At 35.4% G+C, this 15,934-nt stretch overlaps 1 protein-coding gene across 1 annotated transcript in view; it reads right to left on the minus strand.

The window, feature by feature from the left end:
* Positions 1-15,934, minus strand: part of TRDN (triadin) — a 155,163-nt gene that overhangs the window by 90,322 nt on the left and 48,907 nt on the right. Inside the window, exons 6-7 of the mRNA XM_048295999.1 lie at positions 6,972-7,022; positions 82-141 (exon numbers count right to left, since the gene is read on the minus strand). Of these exons, the coding sequence (XP_048151956.1) occupies positions 82-141; positions 6,972-7,022 (111 nt within the window). The remainder of the gene's footprint in view (positions 1-81; positions 142-6,971; positions 7,023-15,934) is intronic.

Here is a 15,934-nt window from a genome sequence, read left to right on the forward strand (position 1 = left end):
AGAACAGTCTAAGTGTCAATAGATTAGACTATTTTGAATCACTGATAAAAAGACAAAGAATATCAAAAGCTGAATACATACCCTTTAGGGGTTCCTTCTTCTCAATTTTTTCTTGTTTTTCAGGTTTGTCTCTGTGAATTGCTACAAATAAACAAATAAATAAACCCCAGCTCACAATAAATATGAAATCTAGATATATTAAGCATACTTATTATCTCATGAAAGTGATCAAGGAAAAGCATTTGTAAACCCAAATAATGGATTTTATCTCTGAGTCACAGGTATGTGATGATGTATAGACCTTCTTAATGTCAATATTTAATTCCAGGTCCAAGAAAAATATTTTCCAAGAATAAGCCTTCAGATATTAGACTATATTTTTTCTGAAAGAAGTGATTATTCAGCAACCTTAATCTAATCTGCCTTATCTCTTCTGGTCCCATTACACAAGCACCCTGACTCTAAGATTTCTGACCGAGGAAATTATTTTCAGCCCTTGACAGCATTGCATTCTATTCTTAACAAAAATCGGCCAGCATATTGCTTTCTATGCTACTTTTTCTTTATTTTTAGCTGTTACTTCCGTCACAGGATGGATTAACAAGAAAATATCTCTTTTAATCAGAGTGTAACCTCAGGAAGAGCAGCTGTTCAAGACACAACCAACTCTACGTCCTGCAAGAGGCAGGCAAACATGACTCCTTATGGGCTCTATTGCCCACCCAGCTCTCAGACCATGTTATGAAGTGGTTCAATCCCACAAAATAATGATTTTAACCTTAGTAAACCTATGCTACTATAAGATTAGCATTTTGTAAATTCAGGGAAAAATTATTTTCTTTTCAGTGCCCAGGTTTCTGGGAACAAGTGAACAAAATTCTGATTAGAAGATGGTGAGCTTTATACACCAGCACATTATGCTTTTGTATCCATTCATTTCACCAGCTTTGCAGCTAATGTCATTTCACAAAAGTACAAGCATTTTTTGTTGGCTGAGTGTTTCCACATTAAAAAGCATGTCGTAGTCATTAAGAAAAAAACATTCAGAACATTCAATATATTCATTATGCCTTATATGTGTTTGCATTATCAAAAATTCATTTTCAGTCATAACAAAAAAATTATTGCTGATAACGAACAGCAGTACAGTCCAAAAAGACTGAAGAGAGATATTTCAAAGTCTTTAAAGACTGTGTATAGCAAATTTTCACTAAAAAAACCTGGGCTGTGAAGAATGCACCAGCACCAGCAATGTATTATTCAATGAATTACAGACTGCAACTCATTCAAATGCTTTAGGGCATGTAGGAGCATACCAAGAAAAAACCATTCTCCAAACTGAGTATTTTTTGCAGAAATTGTAGCATGCTTTTACGTCTTACATTTGTATTAGCAGATGCTGGCTCTTTGCAAAACACTTTTGTCAGTTTTGTCTGGGCTAACAGCACAGTTTTGCAAACAACAGCTCTGTGATGGTCAATGTGAGTGACACATGAGCTTCTGCACATTCAGACAAAAGCTCTTGTAGCCTCTCTGCCAAAGAATACAGCTGAACTATGCAGAACAGACTAGTAATCAGAAAGCTTGTTCTTATCCACAGGACATATTACTTGTGTAAGAGAGACTGTTGTAGGGTTTTAAAAATTTATTGAAGTTTTTCCATAGCATTCCCTTGTTTCATAATTTGGGAGAAAAACCCACACACAACAAAACCCCAACAAACAAATAAACAAAAAACAATAACAAAAAAACCCCAAAATAAAACAAAACAAACAACCTCTCCACACAAACAACAAACCCATAAAATGAGCCTTGAACAAGACTAACTAGACTGAACGTCAACAGGCCTGAAAGTGGACAGAAAAATCTAATTTAAGTTGGTTTCACATCCTCAAAATGGTACAAATAGCAAAAATGCAAAGAAATATTAATATTTGTGTGGACTACAACTTAAAAAATGAAGAAGGGATCAGTTGTCCCCTTCTCGAGAAATAAAAGTAACTTGATGTGTCTGGGCAGAGAGCCTGGAATGTGGATAAGCAGAGACCAGGCTGGCATAAGCATAAGCTATTTTTCTCTTCCCAATTATAGGCTGAAGGTGATCTCTGGCTAAGGCTTTGAGAGCCTTATCCTGTGTGTTGATATCTCCATAGCCTCAGAGGTTGCTAATCTCAGATTGTAATGTTTATCATTACCTCTTATGGGCACTGCCAGAGCTATGGCTTCCCTTACTTGGGAAGGGCAGGTGCTGCCAAAAATTAAAGTGTTCATGTTTCAGGGCTATGATCACTGGCCATTTTTGACTCTTCAATCACAAGACCAACAAAATCCACTGAAGCTTTTGATCTGATAAATTTAAATCTGATATTTCTTAATGTATTAACTCTCCCCTGAATTTTTTTTGTGTTCGATTTCATATGTAGTCATAAAAGCTCTGTCATAGAAAATACATTACTGTCTACAGATCTTTTCCACATTTTGTCACTTGGTTATCATTTTCTTTGTAAAGGGCTTAATACATGATCTTTTTCAAGCCCACAATGCTAGGTACAAGCATTAGGTTTTAGAATTAGCTAGGCTGGACATACTGCCATGTTTCTGTGAAACAAATTAGAGCTGATAGGATTTTCTTTTCCATATTTAAAAAAAACCCACCACCAAAACAACAAGAAAAAAGCACAAGTATATAAAAAAGTTTTTTTAAGGATGCTTACTTACATACTCTTTAACTGAAAAATGCTGAAACTAAAACTGTTCATTCAACTTGAATTCAACCATTTTATTAGCTTTATGACACATTTTGTAATTAAAATATTTCCTCTTTTGTTACTTTTGCTACTAGGATGCTTGTGTCATCCATAAGAAAAAAATAATAACTAGAATTTAATAAACCAAGTAGATGTACAGCAATTGTGGAAGCTAAAATTTTTCCACAAATTAAAATAAATTTTCTTGGACTTCCTTGCAAATACCAAAAAGCCATAAGCTCAAAATGAACTGTTATTAGCATTGGAAAAAAGAATATAGCACCCCAACCTAATTTTCTCTAACCTAGATTTTGGAAATTGCTGAAACATTTTTGCATGTCTTTGAATGAAAATTCAGCCTGAGGCAAAAAGATGAACATGGGAAATCTCATCCTAAGTGACTGGAGTGTGATAAATTTATAAATAATCTAAAATAGAAACTTATAATGGAAAATTTGAAGGTAATTTAACAACACATTCCAAACTTAATATTGCTATCTACTTCACAGAAAAATAAAAACAAGAAGTGTAGCATATATGTGAGAGGATTTTCCAAATTTCAAACATCATAGTAGATTTTATTTGCATCACATTGAGGACATAGTGAAGTGGGATGTGATTTAGGTTTTCTCCGATAAAGTTCTCCAAGGACATTCCACACCCAAAACCAGAAAGTGCAAAAAGAGGAGATGGAGTAAGACACTGCTTCCATACCTAAGAGAAGTAAAAATAGTTTCAAGCTGAGTAAGTCTTAAGTCTGCTGCTTATTATAAAGCCAGGTGATGAGTGCAGTAAGCATGAAGCAAAGATTGCTCGCTCCAGCTAACAGACTAAGTGCTTGTCTACAGAGCAGCACTCTCAGGAAAGTTAAGATAAATGAACTAATACAATGAAGTTAGAGGGCATTAGTCAGAGAGCATTAAATCTCTGTGTCAATGCTTTCATTCAGAAGTAAAGTAACTTTAGATGGCTAAAACTTAATACTTCTTGGAGGAACACTGGAAAAAAAGGGGGTTGTCTGGAGAGGGACATAGACTCCGAGGTCCAAATACATAATTTAAGGAAACGATTGCTGTGTTGCCATCTGTATCGTGTTCTCCAGTTTAAAGTTAATGGAGGCATATTTGTAGCTATACCTTGAGAAATCAGGCTAGACAGTCCCTGTGTCAGAAATTTGCCTTGTAATTTGCTAACTGGGTGAAATTTTGTGGGTTTCTAGCATATTATGGATTTGTATGGTCTAGCTCTATCTATCTATTTAGCTGTCTCAAATACTTTGTCTTCCCACTACAAAAAATTAAATTATGGGAACACATTAAATTTGTCCTTATGATCTCATAATTTATCCATGTGGTAAAATACAGATAGCTTTATTCTGTGGTGTTTAATACCTGCATTATCGGTACAGCCCTGTTAACAAGTTGATATGCTATGCATAGTAAATTAAATAGTTTTGAAGGGCCTGGCCTCTATTTGTCAAATCAGGCTGAATTCAAAGATAGTTTCTGAAAAAATACCTGGAACAGCAAGTGTCAGTTCAGAAGCACACAACTATCTGTCCAAAAATCACTGTGATTTAATATATGTCTGCTGGGGTAAGTAGCATTATATTGTTTTCTTCCATACCTCACTCACTCCAACAGCAATGTATTAGTGAAGCAATTTTAGGGAAAGCCGCACAGTAAAACAACTTCTCCCATTCCTTCTCAATGCCTGTTTTAATTAGAGCTATTTCCCAGAAGCGCAGGACAATTCATTTCACTGGTAAGATCAATTTTCCAGAAAAATCAGAAACTGCCATTGCACCTTCCATTAGACAGAGCTTCTGTACTTACATGTACTTTTATCTCAATACTTTTTATTATTGTTCTTACTTTTTGCCTAAAATAATGTGTAGTTAACTCTTATTGGTAGTAATAGTAATAACAATTATATCACCTATTCCTTAAACAGGCTCCAGCAGCACGTCAGAGTCCTGCACATTCCACACAGTATCACAAAATGACAGAATCTCAGCACAGTTGCCCCAGGCCAAGACAGCCCCATGCCTCATCCTGTCCCAGCCAGACAACTGCTCCAGCCCTGGCCATTGCAGTGGCCCCACACTGAACTTGCCCCAGTTAATGGATGGCTTTCCTGAACTGAGAGGCCCAGAACTCAACACAGTATCAAGATGTGGTCTCAGGAGCGCTGAGTACAAGGGGATAATCAATCCATCATGCCTCTGCTGGCTGATCAAGCTCCTGATCATATAGTCCAGGTGCCACTGCACTTATGAAATGACTAATACCTCAAATACCAAATTGGAAAGACCCTACTCTGTAGTGAATTTGTGCTTATGTGTACACGTTATCATGAAATAATTTGATTTCAGGGCTCTTAAGCATGACCAACGGCTTTGTGAAATTATTTCTCAGAGTATTTCTTCTTTCTGGGATTAAATTGACTACAGTAATTGAAATAGACATTATTGCTAGTAGTTTATCAAAATATTTAATTAAAAGCAAATTTTAGGGCACCAGTTTCCCTGGCTCTCAATACTGTTTGAATCTTTTAATTTCAGCCTCTTCCATCTGGGATTTTTATTCATTATAACTATTCCACATATTTCAGTTCAATCTTTCAAAAATGAGGCTTATGGATTGAACTCCCTTGTAAATTGTGGGACTTGTACTCAGAGGATTTGACTATTCGAAAAAATATAATTAAATTAATTTTAAAACTCTAATGTTCCCGTATGTTTGGGCAGAGGACAGAAATGTTTTTTCCATTGTTTGCTGCTATTAGAGACATTCATTTTACTTTTGGATTTTTCCTATTAAAAATAAAAGACTGTATTTGTACCTATTTACTGAAGGTACTTTAGGAGGTAACAGTAAAATTCCCTAAAGATTCATGCCTTTATCACACTGTAGACTGAGGCCAGAGGAATGTTTTCTTGTAATTGTTCCTCCTATGTACAAGTTGCATTGTTGGGACTAAACATGAAAGCAAAATATAGAAAAAAAATTTGGTTTATGCTTCAGTAATTGATTGTATAGCTGGAGTCTGCTTTAGCAGGCACCTGAATAATGTGACTTAACAAATGACACCTGAACACATTCCTTTTTTTTTTTTTTCTGGCATCTTATAATTTCTTTGTAATAATTTTTGCAATGTTAATATTCTTCTGTATAAAGAAATGCACTTTTGTATAGATGAAATGGTACAAGAGAGGCTATTTTGGTCAAGATTGCAACATCATTTGTGTTTTTAGATTACTTTACTTGAAAAGACCTTAGGTGGGATCCTTGCTAATGGATCTGAGCTCATTATTGCCTGGCTTGCCCATTGGTAGCCTAAAAAATTCATTTTGATGCAACATGATTTATTAAGTAGTCAGGAAACAGTTCTAGGCAGTCCAGATGACCCTGATTAGCACAGAACTGGAGGTGTAAAATAATATAAAAACATTTTATAAAGATATAAAATGCTATAAAAAGACACTAAGAATATATATATAAATTAATACAATTGCATGAGGGAGGGTGTATGTGTATACATACTATTTTAATAAGCTTCCTTCTTGCTTCCTCCTGCCATTATCAAGCCAAGCGCCGGTGCATCAGAGGAATGCTCATCAAGTTTTACGTGGCCTAGCCTTTATGGAGGAGCTCTGTTAGGCAAAAAACCTGCCAATATCACAGGAAACACCTTCGTTTTTATGACCTCTGAAAACCAGTCCAAACCAGTTCCTCTGTGGATTTTTCAAAAATGCCAGTTATAGGAGATTAAACAGCCTGAAAAAGAGTAGGCTCTTAAAATGGAAGTTTTTCTTATCTCTGATACACACCTGGCTCACTCTTAGCTATGACTTCCTAACTTGGATGACACCCACTGGCCTATAAATTTGCTTTCTTCCTTGCCCAACACACTTCATGCCTCTTGCACCAGAGGAAGTTCATCAACACTCAACTTTCTTGTAACTTTGCTAGAAAAAAGATTTCCTGAAAAGTTTGAGCAGGAGAATCTTATTATGAATGTGCATTTTCAGTCTAGCCACACAAGCATAAAATTACATTTGTTGTGTTAATGCTGAGGTATACATGAATTTTTGATCATTTGCAGTCTGTGCCAACTGATCTTTGAATGCTTCTATGATACAACAGCGGTGATATATGTAGTTAACACAGACACTGTATATTACACAAATATATGTAGGCAAACAGACAAAAAAAGAGTTACCCTTCGCTGGTGTTCGTTTTTCAGGTCTCTCCGTCTTCTGTTTCTGAATTTCTGAAAAAAATTGCAATGCAGATTTATCAATATTAAAATAATTTTCACATATAAAACTATCAGATGCATTCTCATAATAAAAAAAAAAAAAAAGTGCTTAAAATATCATGGCAGTGCCATGGCTTTATCACCTGCATATCAGTGTTATCTACAATATAGCTCAATTTTATATGTATACACAGATATATATGGATAAAAATCACAACATTAAGTGTCCTTAATAATTATTCTGTTTTTAATTGAGCCACACAGCTACTTTTAAAGGCAAGAATAGGTTTTGTTAATCTGTAATAGCTATACAGCAGCGTGTGTTGGTCATGAATCAGAAAAACGTACTTTTACTAAACATTTTTTTTGCATGTATCTTGAGTTGTTTTCCAAGACTAGTATTTTATATTTTCCAAATTACCTTTGGAAGGAAAAAATGGGTTTTTTTACTACATTTTCTAAAATTTTTGAAGCTCACATACTGAATTGGTATCTCCAACACACAAAAAAAAGTATGCTCAATGCTCTATACAAACTACAGAGATAGAAGTTCCCAGGTTAGAAATCACTGCCTTGGAGAATGACTCATTTTGACCATGCTGTATACCAAAAACTGAGAACTGCCTTCTTAGAGGAGGAAGTGGTACAGTATTTATCTGCCCTTGTTATGCCATTCCTTTTAAACAAAATTTTTCAGCTGTAATATTGATATTAAATTACTGCTATATACCTCCATATAACTCTTTTTTCTACTGTCCTTATTGTGTCAAAGCCAGGATAATATTGAAAATGCAAAATGTTGAATTTTTTGAAAAAGCAAACCAGAATTAAAGCTTGCATAGCTCTCTTTGCACACAGCTGTAGAAATTTAAAGGGCATTTATTACAAATGCAATATTGACTGTGCAATAAAGTCATTAAGACTTTAAAGAGTGCCTGGTTTATTGTATTGTGCACATATTTCCTGCAGTAGGAAACTGGTCTAAAATACTGGATCAAATTTGTTTTTGACAAAAGCAAATGCAAATCTCACTAGACTCTGTAGGAGCTGTCTCCTTGTATTTCAGTGTTACCTGTAGTCTGCAGGGTCTAAATAACAAGAACACTGACCCCAAAATTAATCCAACTGAGAAAAAGTTATGCATATTACATTTCAACTCTAAGAAGCCACTCTAATGCCTTTGAAGACAACTGAAATATTTCACTTACAACCTTAGTTATTTTCTCAGGTTTTAACAGGATACACATTGCCAAAGAAATCCAGTAGGAGAAGGAATTTTCTCTCCCCAAATATTTGCATAAGTCCTTGAAAATAATGCAGAACATTTTATTGGACAGTATTTCATATTTGAAATAATTTTTATGTGTGGTTTGCAAAAAACATAACTATTCCATGACATCACCCTATGTTGTGTTCAGATAGAGAGAATATTTGTTCTGAGATAAAGAGCAACAAAGGCTAAATTACGTATCACTGTTAGCCACTAATGTATGGAGACATAACTAAGATAATTATATTATGTCATTAAGCTAAAAAGGGTTTTTATTCAGTTTTCATCTTGTTCTGTTCAGCCTGGGTGTGCAGTTCATTTATTGTTCTATAAACCTCAAAGGCTGAGAATAGAAGAAATATACTGTACTGATTTACTGTATTTCAGCTGAGCCTGGATTACTTTTCTTTCAAATATGTGAGGATATTTTATTTCTATCAACTGAGAGAATTCTGTTGCTGGATTTTCAAACTTTACCCACTTGTTTTCCTTAAATGGATGCATGGTCTAGTTTAGGTAGCAAAGTTTAGGTAGTGGTAGGAATGCTGCAAGACAGGAACAGATGGAGGATTGCTCCCTAATTCTGGGCACATCTGAGTAGTTCTCCATGCCAGTGTTCCAGCCTGCCTCCAAACACTGACTCAGGGAACTTAAAGAAAGCTGAGTCACTTCCTCTGCATTGCAACATACAGTGGAGACATTTCTCACTGAATTCAAGAGGTCACCCTACATACAGAGATGAATATGAATAACTCATATTCTTCAGGCAGAGTCATTTACACAGATACATATTCCTTGCTTATTTTAATATGCTTCAGCTGTGCTGTGTTTCTATCATCTATTTCGTGTCTCACAACAGAAAATAGGCCTATTTTTCTTGAAAAAATAAGTATAAAATAAGAATAAACCTTTGTTCTTTCAAAAAAAAAAAAAAAGGCTTTAAAATTACTATTTAGGGAATTTAGTGCTAGTTTGACCACAAATGACTCTAGAGCTGGTTATCTAAACCAGGCTCACACTGTACCAGAACTGTAGTTTGCTTCACACAAATATTACAGTAAGGTGCACAGAAATATACTTTTTAGAGAGCCACGCTGAGAAACTCATCTGAGTTTCTGTTACAGTTAGGATACCACACATTACAAAGAAACATACACAAATTCCTAGAAGTGAAATACATCTTCATAATACACAAGTGTGTGCATATATGCTTTTATATACTGCAAAAGTGTCCCATCATTAGGGTCTCTTCACAAACTCCCCATTACAGTCTGAACCATCATAAAAATTGCAGCCTAGAACACATCAATTCTGTTCAATTACAACCCATATTTTCCCAGTATAAATAAATCTAGTCTCAGTATAAGCTAATCTGGAACAATTTACAAATCAGAAAATAGTAGCTATTTGCAAACTTCAAAGTATTTAAAATCAGGAAACACATTAGATTATTGGAGATTTGTTGTTGTTTTCTGAGAGTTCTGATACTCTCTGCTTCATCTTTTATGACAAATAGCTTTAATTTTCTAGTAATCACATCATATCTTATTGCTGGGTTGAAAAAGTGGTTGTAATATCATAGAAGACTTACATGGCCAGTTTAAGGCATGTAATTTATCTCTATCAATGTGGCACATTGTTAATAAATCCTAAATATTATGAATTCATGTTTAGAAAAATGACAGAATCAAGCAGCAGCAAGGATGATCTTTGTCACCACAGCAACCATTTCGATTCTTTATGAGATGACAGCACGGTTTATAAAATTATTGTAAGGGAGTATTTATTTTAAAAACTGTACTTCATTGTTTATTTCCTTAAAATATTAGGCAGACAAGAAAAATTATCGTTCTCCTTGTGTTGCTTGGGTTTCAAATAGGTAAGTATTTCCTTAAATATGGATACTGCTTGATGCTAATTTCTCTAGACCTCAGGTCTTGTGCAGATATACAGAACATGCAGGGTGATTATTTTAAATAACTCCAAAAAGGAAAGCTAAGAATCTTCTCACTGACCATTTCAAGATGCTGAAAGGAGACACACTCAACTCTATTGCTGTCAGGCTGATATATCTGTGTCCTGTTGACCCAAAGCAGACCTTCACAGTCAGCTGAAGATCAGTATTGCAGGCAGCTTTACTGGAAATCCCTGCTGAACAGCACAGTCTGGGCGGCAGCTTCCCCACCTCTCACCCAGCTAATTTTCATTAACAGCACTTGACAGTATCTAACAACAGCACAGCACTCCAGCTCCAGGAAGATCAAGATGGGAGAAAATAATTACAGTCCCTTGAATCTGTGTGAACTAGTGGGTCAGCACTGCGCAGGTTTACATCAGTGTGAATGAAGAGTACAGCCCTTCATGCTAGGGCATGAGGAGATTCTCCTGGTTCCCTTCTTTGTCTGCCTTTGTGTTTCTGATTTTGATTTTTTGCTATGTCGTTTTTTATAATATAGTAAAATGGATAGCATTATTCTCAGCTATTTTAATTTTATTGTGCTATAATAGCTTTGATCAGCCTCAGCCTACATGAATTACTTTAGGTACCACATGGTTTTATAACACGATATAAATACCCCATCTCCGTAACACAGGAGTTCAAACTTTGAGGGATGCATTTCTTCTCTTACTGGGAAAGCACAGCCTTGCATCTTGCTTCATTAGAGGATAAAATGGTGAGTAGCATTCTGGCACTGTTAAAACACCTGCTACACCTTACCCTCCACTGAGTTTCCATCTTACAGATGAAATATACGTTTAAATAAAATCCCAAAAACTATATTAAAAATGTCAATGATATCAGATACAAAGTAGAAAAAAAAAGGGGTTCTTATTTGGAACACAAATATGCTTTACCTAAGGTAACCCAGAAAATGAGCAAGAGAACTGGGCATTTATCTCTGGACCTGACGTTCGACATTACCCTCCATGCTTAAAGCCATCCTGTTTCCACTTAAATACTGCAGTGAAGATAGAATGTAGTTTTAATATATCTAGTGTTTTAAAGGTATAATTAAGCAGATGGACTTTTGTATGAAATGGGAATCGATTTTTTTCCTAACAAATTTTACCAGTTAGTCATCTTTTTTATAATCTGTTACAGGTAACACAGCAATATACGCCATCAGCGCTTTAACATTCTTTCTCTTACAAATATCTAAGCATGAAAAGGAAAATTAGTCTAATTCAGAGCCAGTGGTTAATAATTTGCTTTTGAGCAGTTAAAACCCTTACAGCTATTGTCAGCAATTTAATGGGGCTATATCCTTGCTAGTTTATCAAGACTACTTGGTAGAAGGAAGCTGATTATCCTGAAGAGTTGGTAGAAATAGATATTGATGGCAAGGCAAGAATGAGTGGTGTAAAGAGCCTTAGAAGATGAGAGAGATGTCATTTCTAATGTGCTTTTAGATGCTGTCTGTGTGAAGAATTGTAGTCAACTCTCTTGCTGTTAGTATCCTCAGGAGAAATTTTCAATTGTGCAGCTGATGTCTATTTTTAATCTAGATAGTACCAGCTGGTGAGGGTAACAGTTATCCTTGCGGGGCTAGGAGGAGAAGAAGGGAAGCTGTGCATTAGAGCAACTTCTATCTAACTACTAATACATCACGTAGCTGTATACTCTACAGGCAAAAAAACCCACAGCAAAACCAAAACCACCTTGTAACAGGGAAAAAAAGAACAGGAACAAAAAAATAGAAAGCAGGAAATATTTAATTGGGCAATTAAATTGGTGTATTGTGCCCATATCTGGGAACCAAAGACAATGTAACAGAAGGCCTTAAATACCAGTGTTGGAAAATTCAGTGTTGGAAAGTGAATTCAGTGTTGGAAAGTCTGAGTGACACGTATGACTTATTCAGGTGACTTCCCTACCAGCTCGCCAGTAGCACAGTCTTATCCCCAGTGTTTTCTTAGATCTCACTCTGTTCTGGGGATTCGTAGCAACTTCAGGCTGGGGTACATAACTTTTCCTGAAGTCTTGTGTCGTGAGATCTTTCCTGAAAATGCAACAGGGCACAAATTGTTCTTATCAATGAAAATACTGAACAGTTTTTGTGCTCATCCACTACATGAGGAAACAGGCCACAGTGCCTGTTAAATATTATTTCAGAATTGTTTATCCACCTCTTTGGAAATTACAAGTTAGAGTGAGAATAAAGGTTTCTTCTTTCTATTCTTTTTTTTTCTTTCATATTTCAAAGGAGAGGAAAGGAAAGGAAAGGTTATGTACCATGTCAAGTTCCATTTGCTTTGTTAAACTGAGGATTTCCTTTCCTTTCCTTTCCTTTCCTTTCCTTTCCTTTCCTTTCCTTTCCTTTCCTTTCCTTTCCTTTCCTTTCCTTTCCTTTCCTTTCCTTTCCTTTCCTTTCCTTTCCTTTCCTTTCCTTTCCTTTCCTTTCCTTTCCTTTCCTTTCCTTTCCTTTCCTTTCCTTTCCTTTCCTTTCCTTTCCTTTCCTTTCCTTTCCTTTCCTTTCCTTTCCTTTCCTTTCCTTTCCTTTCCTTTCCTTTCCTTTCCCTTTATTTGTTCTATTATGATTATTTTGAGTCTTGTTTTCCCCTACTAATGTTTCCATTTGAAACAGAAAAGCAATATCTTATCAGAAAGCTTTTTAGGGAAAGGGAGGTACTTGCAATTATCTGACTAATTGTCCTGTGAGCAGCACTGGCATCCTTCAGGAAGACCATACGCAGACTTTTTTATGGTGGAATTTTAATGACTGGTCTTTTGAAAGAATTAAAAGTGAAAGGTATTAAAAGTTTTCAATGCTAAACATTTTTTACATAAAGTTTTATTCTTAATGTATAAAAATATGTTACATCTGTGTTTTTCATTTCCAGCCAATAGTCCTGTACCTTGGTTCTAAAATCTAAAATGAATGCTACTTGCACTTTGACCAAAATCAAAACCCAAAAGACAGACAACCTCTTTAGTCAAAAATATCATAGATAGAGCCACATGATGAAAACCAGATTTTATTTTCCTTCAGTGGAACATGAAATTGTCTTGACATGCTTCTCCTTATGGATGCCAATCTGCAAAGATGTTACCGGCTCAGTATTAAATGATATTTTTCATAGCAAATTTTATCATTCTGCCTTTAATTAAGTGTAATTTCCTATAGAAAAAAGTGTAGGAAAGGCTTGTAGACATCTTAGAGCAAAATTATATATACAATTATATCTAAAATCTCTAATCTTGACTAACATCAAAGAAATATTTTCCCATACAAATATATTTAATTGTTGTTTGCTTGGAGTTTTTGTTTCTTTGTTTGTTTGTGAAAGGAGTTAAAAATACAGTAAAAAGGAATCACAGACTCAGTTACCTTACCAAGATTTCAAAAACACTAACTCTGCAGATTCTACCTTACTGTATTAGTCTGTAAATAGTCATTCCTTCCCATTCCTTCCATCACCGGGGCACAAATTAAGATTTCCACAAAGATTACATGGATAGCTTCACTTAAGGTTTTCCCTGATGTAAGAGGATAACTTAAACAGCTGCAAACCCCTCCTCCACTTCTGTCCAGGGTCCCTACTAGCCTTGTTGCCCAAAGTTCTCTCTCTCTCTCTTTTAAAATATAGTTGGTAAGTTTGGATTGAAAAGTTTCAGCTCAAGTTGAAACCAAATCACCATTCTGAAAAAGGCTAAAGAACTATAATTGAACATCTCTGTTCCCTGGTGGTATATTATCTTTTTTCATCTGGGTAATATGGAAAATATTTTCTTTCTGTTATAAAATGCTATTTTATGGTGGATATGCTATTACTGTATTGATCAATGTAAGTAAAACCAGATGAAATTGTTAAAAGAACATTAATAACAGAAATGGATGCCACAAAAATGAAAAATGAAAAAAAAAAGCATATCTGGAAAAGCAGTTTAACATCTCAGAATTGAACCAATCAATGATTTCTATCTTTTAACACAGGGTGTACTTTACACAAAGATATGCAAAATGCTTTACGGTAAAGTGCAGCCTGGGGAGACAGCAAAAGCCTTTTAGTGAGATCTTTAATAGCAACTCGGATACAGAGAAGGGAGCATCACCGTACAGCAACATAAAAGCAACTGAATTCAGAAGACAGTATCAGTACAAATAGGTATATACTTTAGGGATGAATGAAACTGCATAATTATTTTTAGGACATATGTATGACAACTAGACTGGTAACGCAGTTTTCAGGTTTCATTTATGGTATTCTGAATTTACTTTCTCTAGTTCATTTCCAATCTGTCTGTAGCCTTGGGTTCACAAGAAATCGTAGATGGATTACAGCCATGCAAACACTGTATCTCTTCACAGGGAAAAATGCTTGGAGTATGGAGAATTCTTTTGGGAAATTATTGCTGTATTTTTAACAGTTCTGATATACTTCCGGAGGTATTCACACTGGTCACTCTAGGGCAGCAATAAGGACTTCTTTCCCATCCACTGGGTGAGCTGGACTTTTTGTCTGATCATACATTCTTAGGTGCTTAAATAGATAAAAACAATCTGACACACGTTATAAATAGTAGGACTAACAAATATTTGTCAGTATGCTTTTCCCTACTTTGCCTGGATACTGAAAACAGTTCTTTTTAGACTTGTACAGGCTATCATATCAAAACTACTTTCAAATCCAAATTAGCAAACCCCCTGCCCTCTCTAAGCAGGTTGTTCCTTCTTGTTCCCTTTCCCAGGAAAAGATGTAGTATATGTTCCTTTGATCACCACATCAAAAAGTGATGTAGGAAATTGTCTGCTCTGAGAACCTTTCCTTTTCAGAGCACCTTGTTTGTGAGCACAGATCAATACTCAGGTCTGAACAAGCCAATAGATTCTGCTGAAAAAATTTTGACAAGCCTAACCTTGGGTTGGAGAAGGAGTTAATAGGAGTGGGTGTGTGGAGTCAGGTGTGGGGCAGCTGCACCTTGGCCAGAGCTGCCGAGGGTGAGTCAGTGTAACTGACCACACCCTCAGAAGCTGACATGTCTTTTAGGACCATGATGTGTCTTCAGCATATTAATAACCAGCCTAATACTCTGGCAATGATATGCTCATTTGAACTGAAGACAGATGGATAAGGTGCTTTGCCAAAAAGTTCATTTGTTTTTCACAAAATTTCTTGTGAACTTTAACAGAAATTCATATTCTGTGTTGGCTTTTTGTCGTAATCCATGCTTTTTTAAATTGCATTTTCCTAAGAAAAAACTCAAAGCCCCATTTTTCTGTCTCAAAGACAGGCTAACTTACAGAAAATTTGAGACCCATCTCTACCAAAAGGAAATGTTTCTTTTGATTGTTGGTAAGAATAATTTTATGCCAATAATAAAACTTCTTGGTAATAGAGAGATGGATAACTGTCATGATGGTGCTTTATTTCTTACTCTGCTTTTTAAGTGAATAGTATTTATTGAAATTAAAATTACTTTCAGTTTAATAATTACCTTTTTAGGCATGGTTGTCAATGCTGAAGTGTCTGCACTTCCTTATTATTTACAGATCTTTATTTCTAATTTTCTGATTTCTCAGCTCTTTTCCAAACTTACAACTGAGTCCAGTAGTGTCCACAAAAAAAAACAACAAACAAACAAAACCCCCCCACTATCTTTTTTATAGCAACCATTTTTAGTAAAAACATACAAGCATACAGTTGTCAAATA

The sequence above is a fragment of the Corvus hawaiiensis genome, chromosome 3 (assembly GCF_020740725.1).
Source record: "Corvus hawaiiensis isolate bCorHaw1 chromosome 3, bCorHaw1.pri.cur, whole genome shotgun sequence".
Classification (NCBI taxonomy): domain Eukaryota; kingdom Metazoa; phylum Chordata; class Aves; order Passeriformes; family Corvidae; genus Corvus; species Corvus hawaiiensis.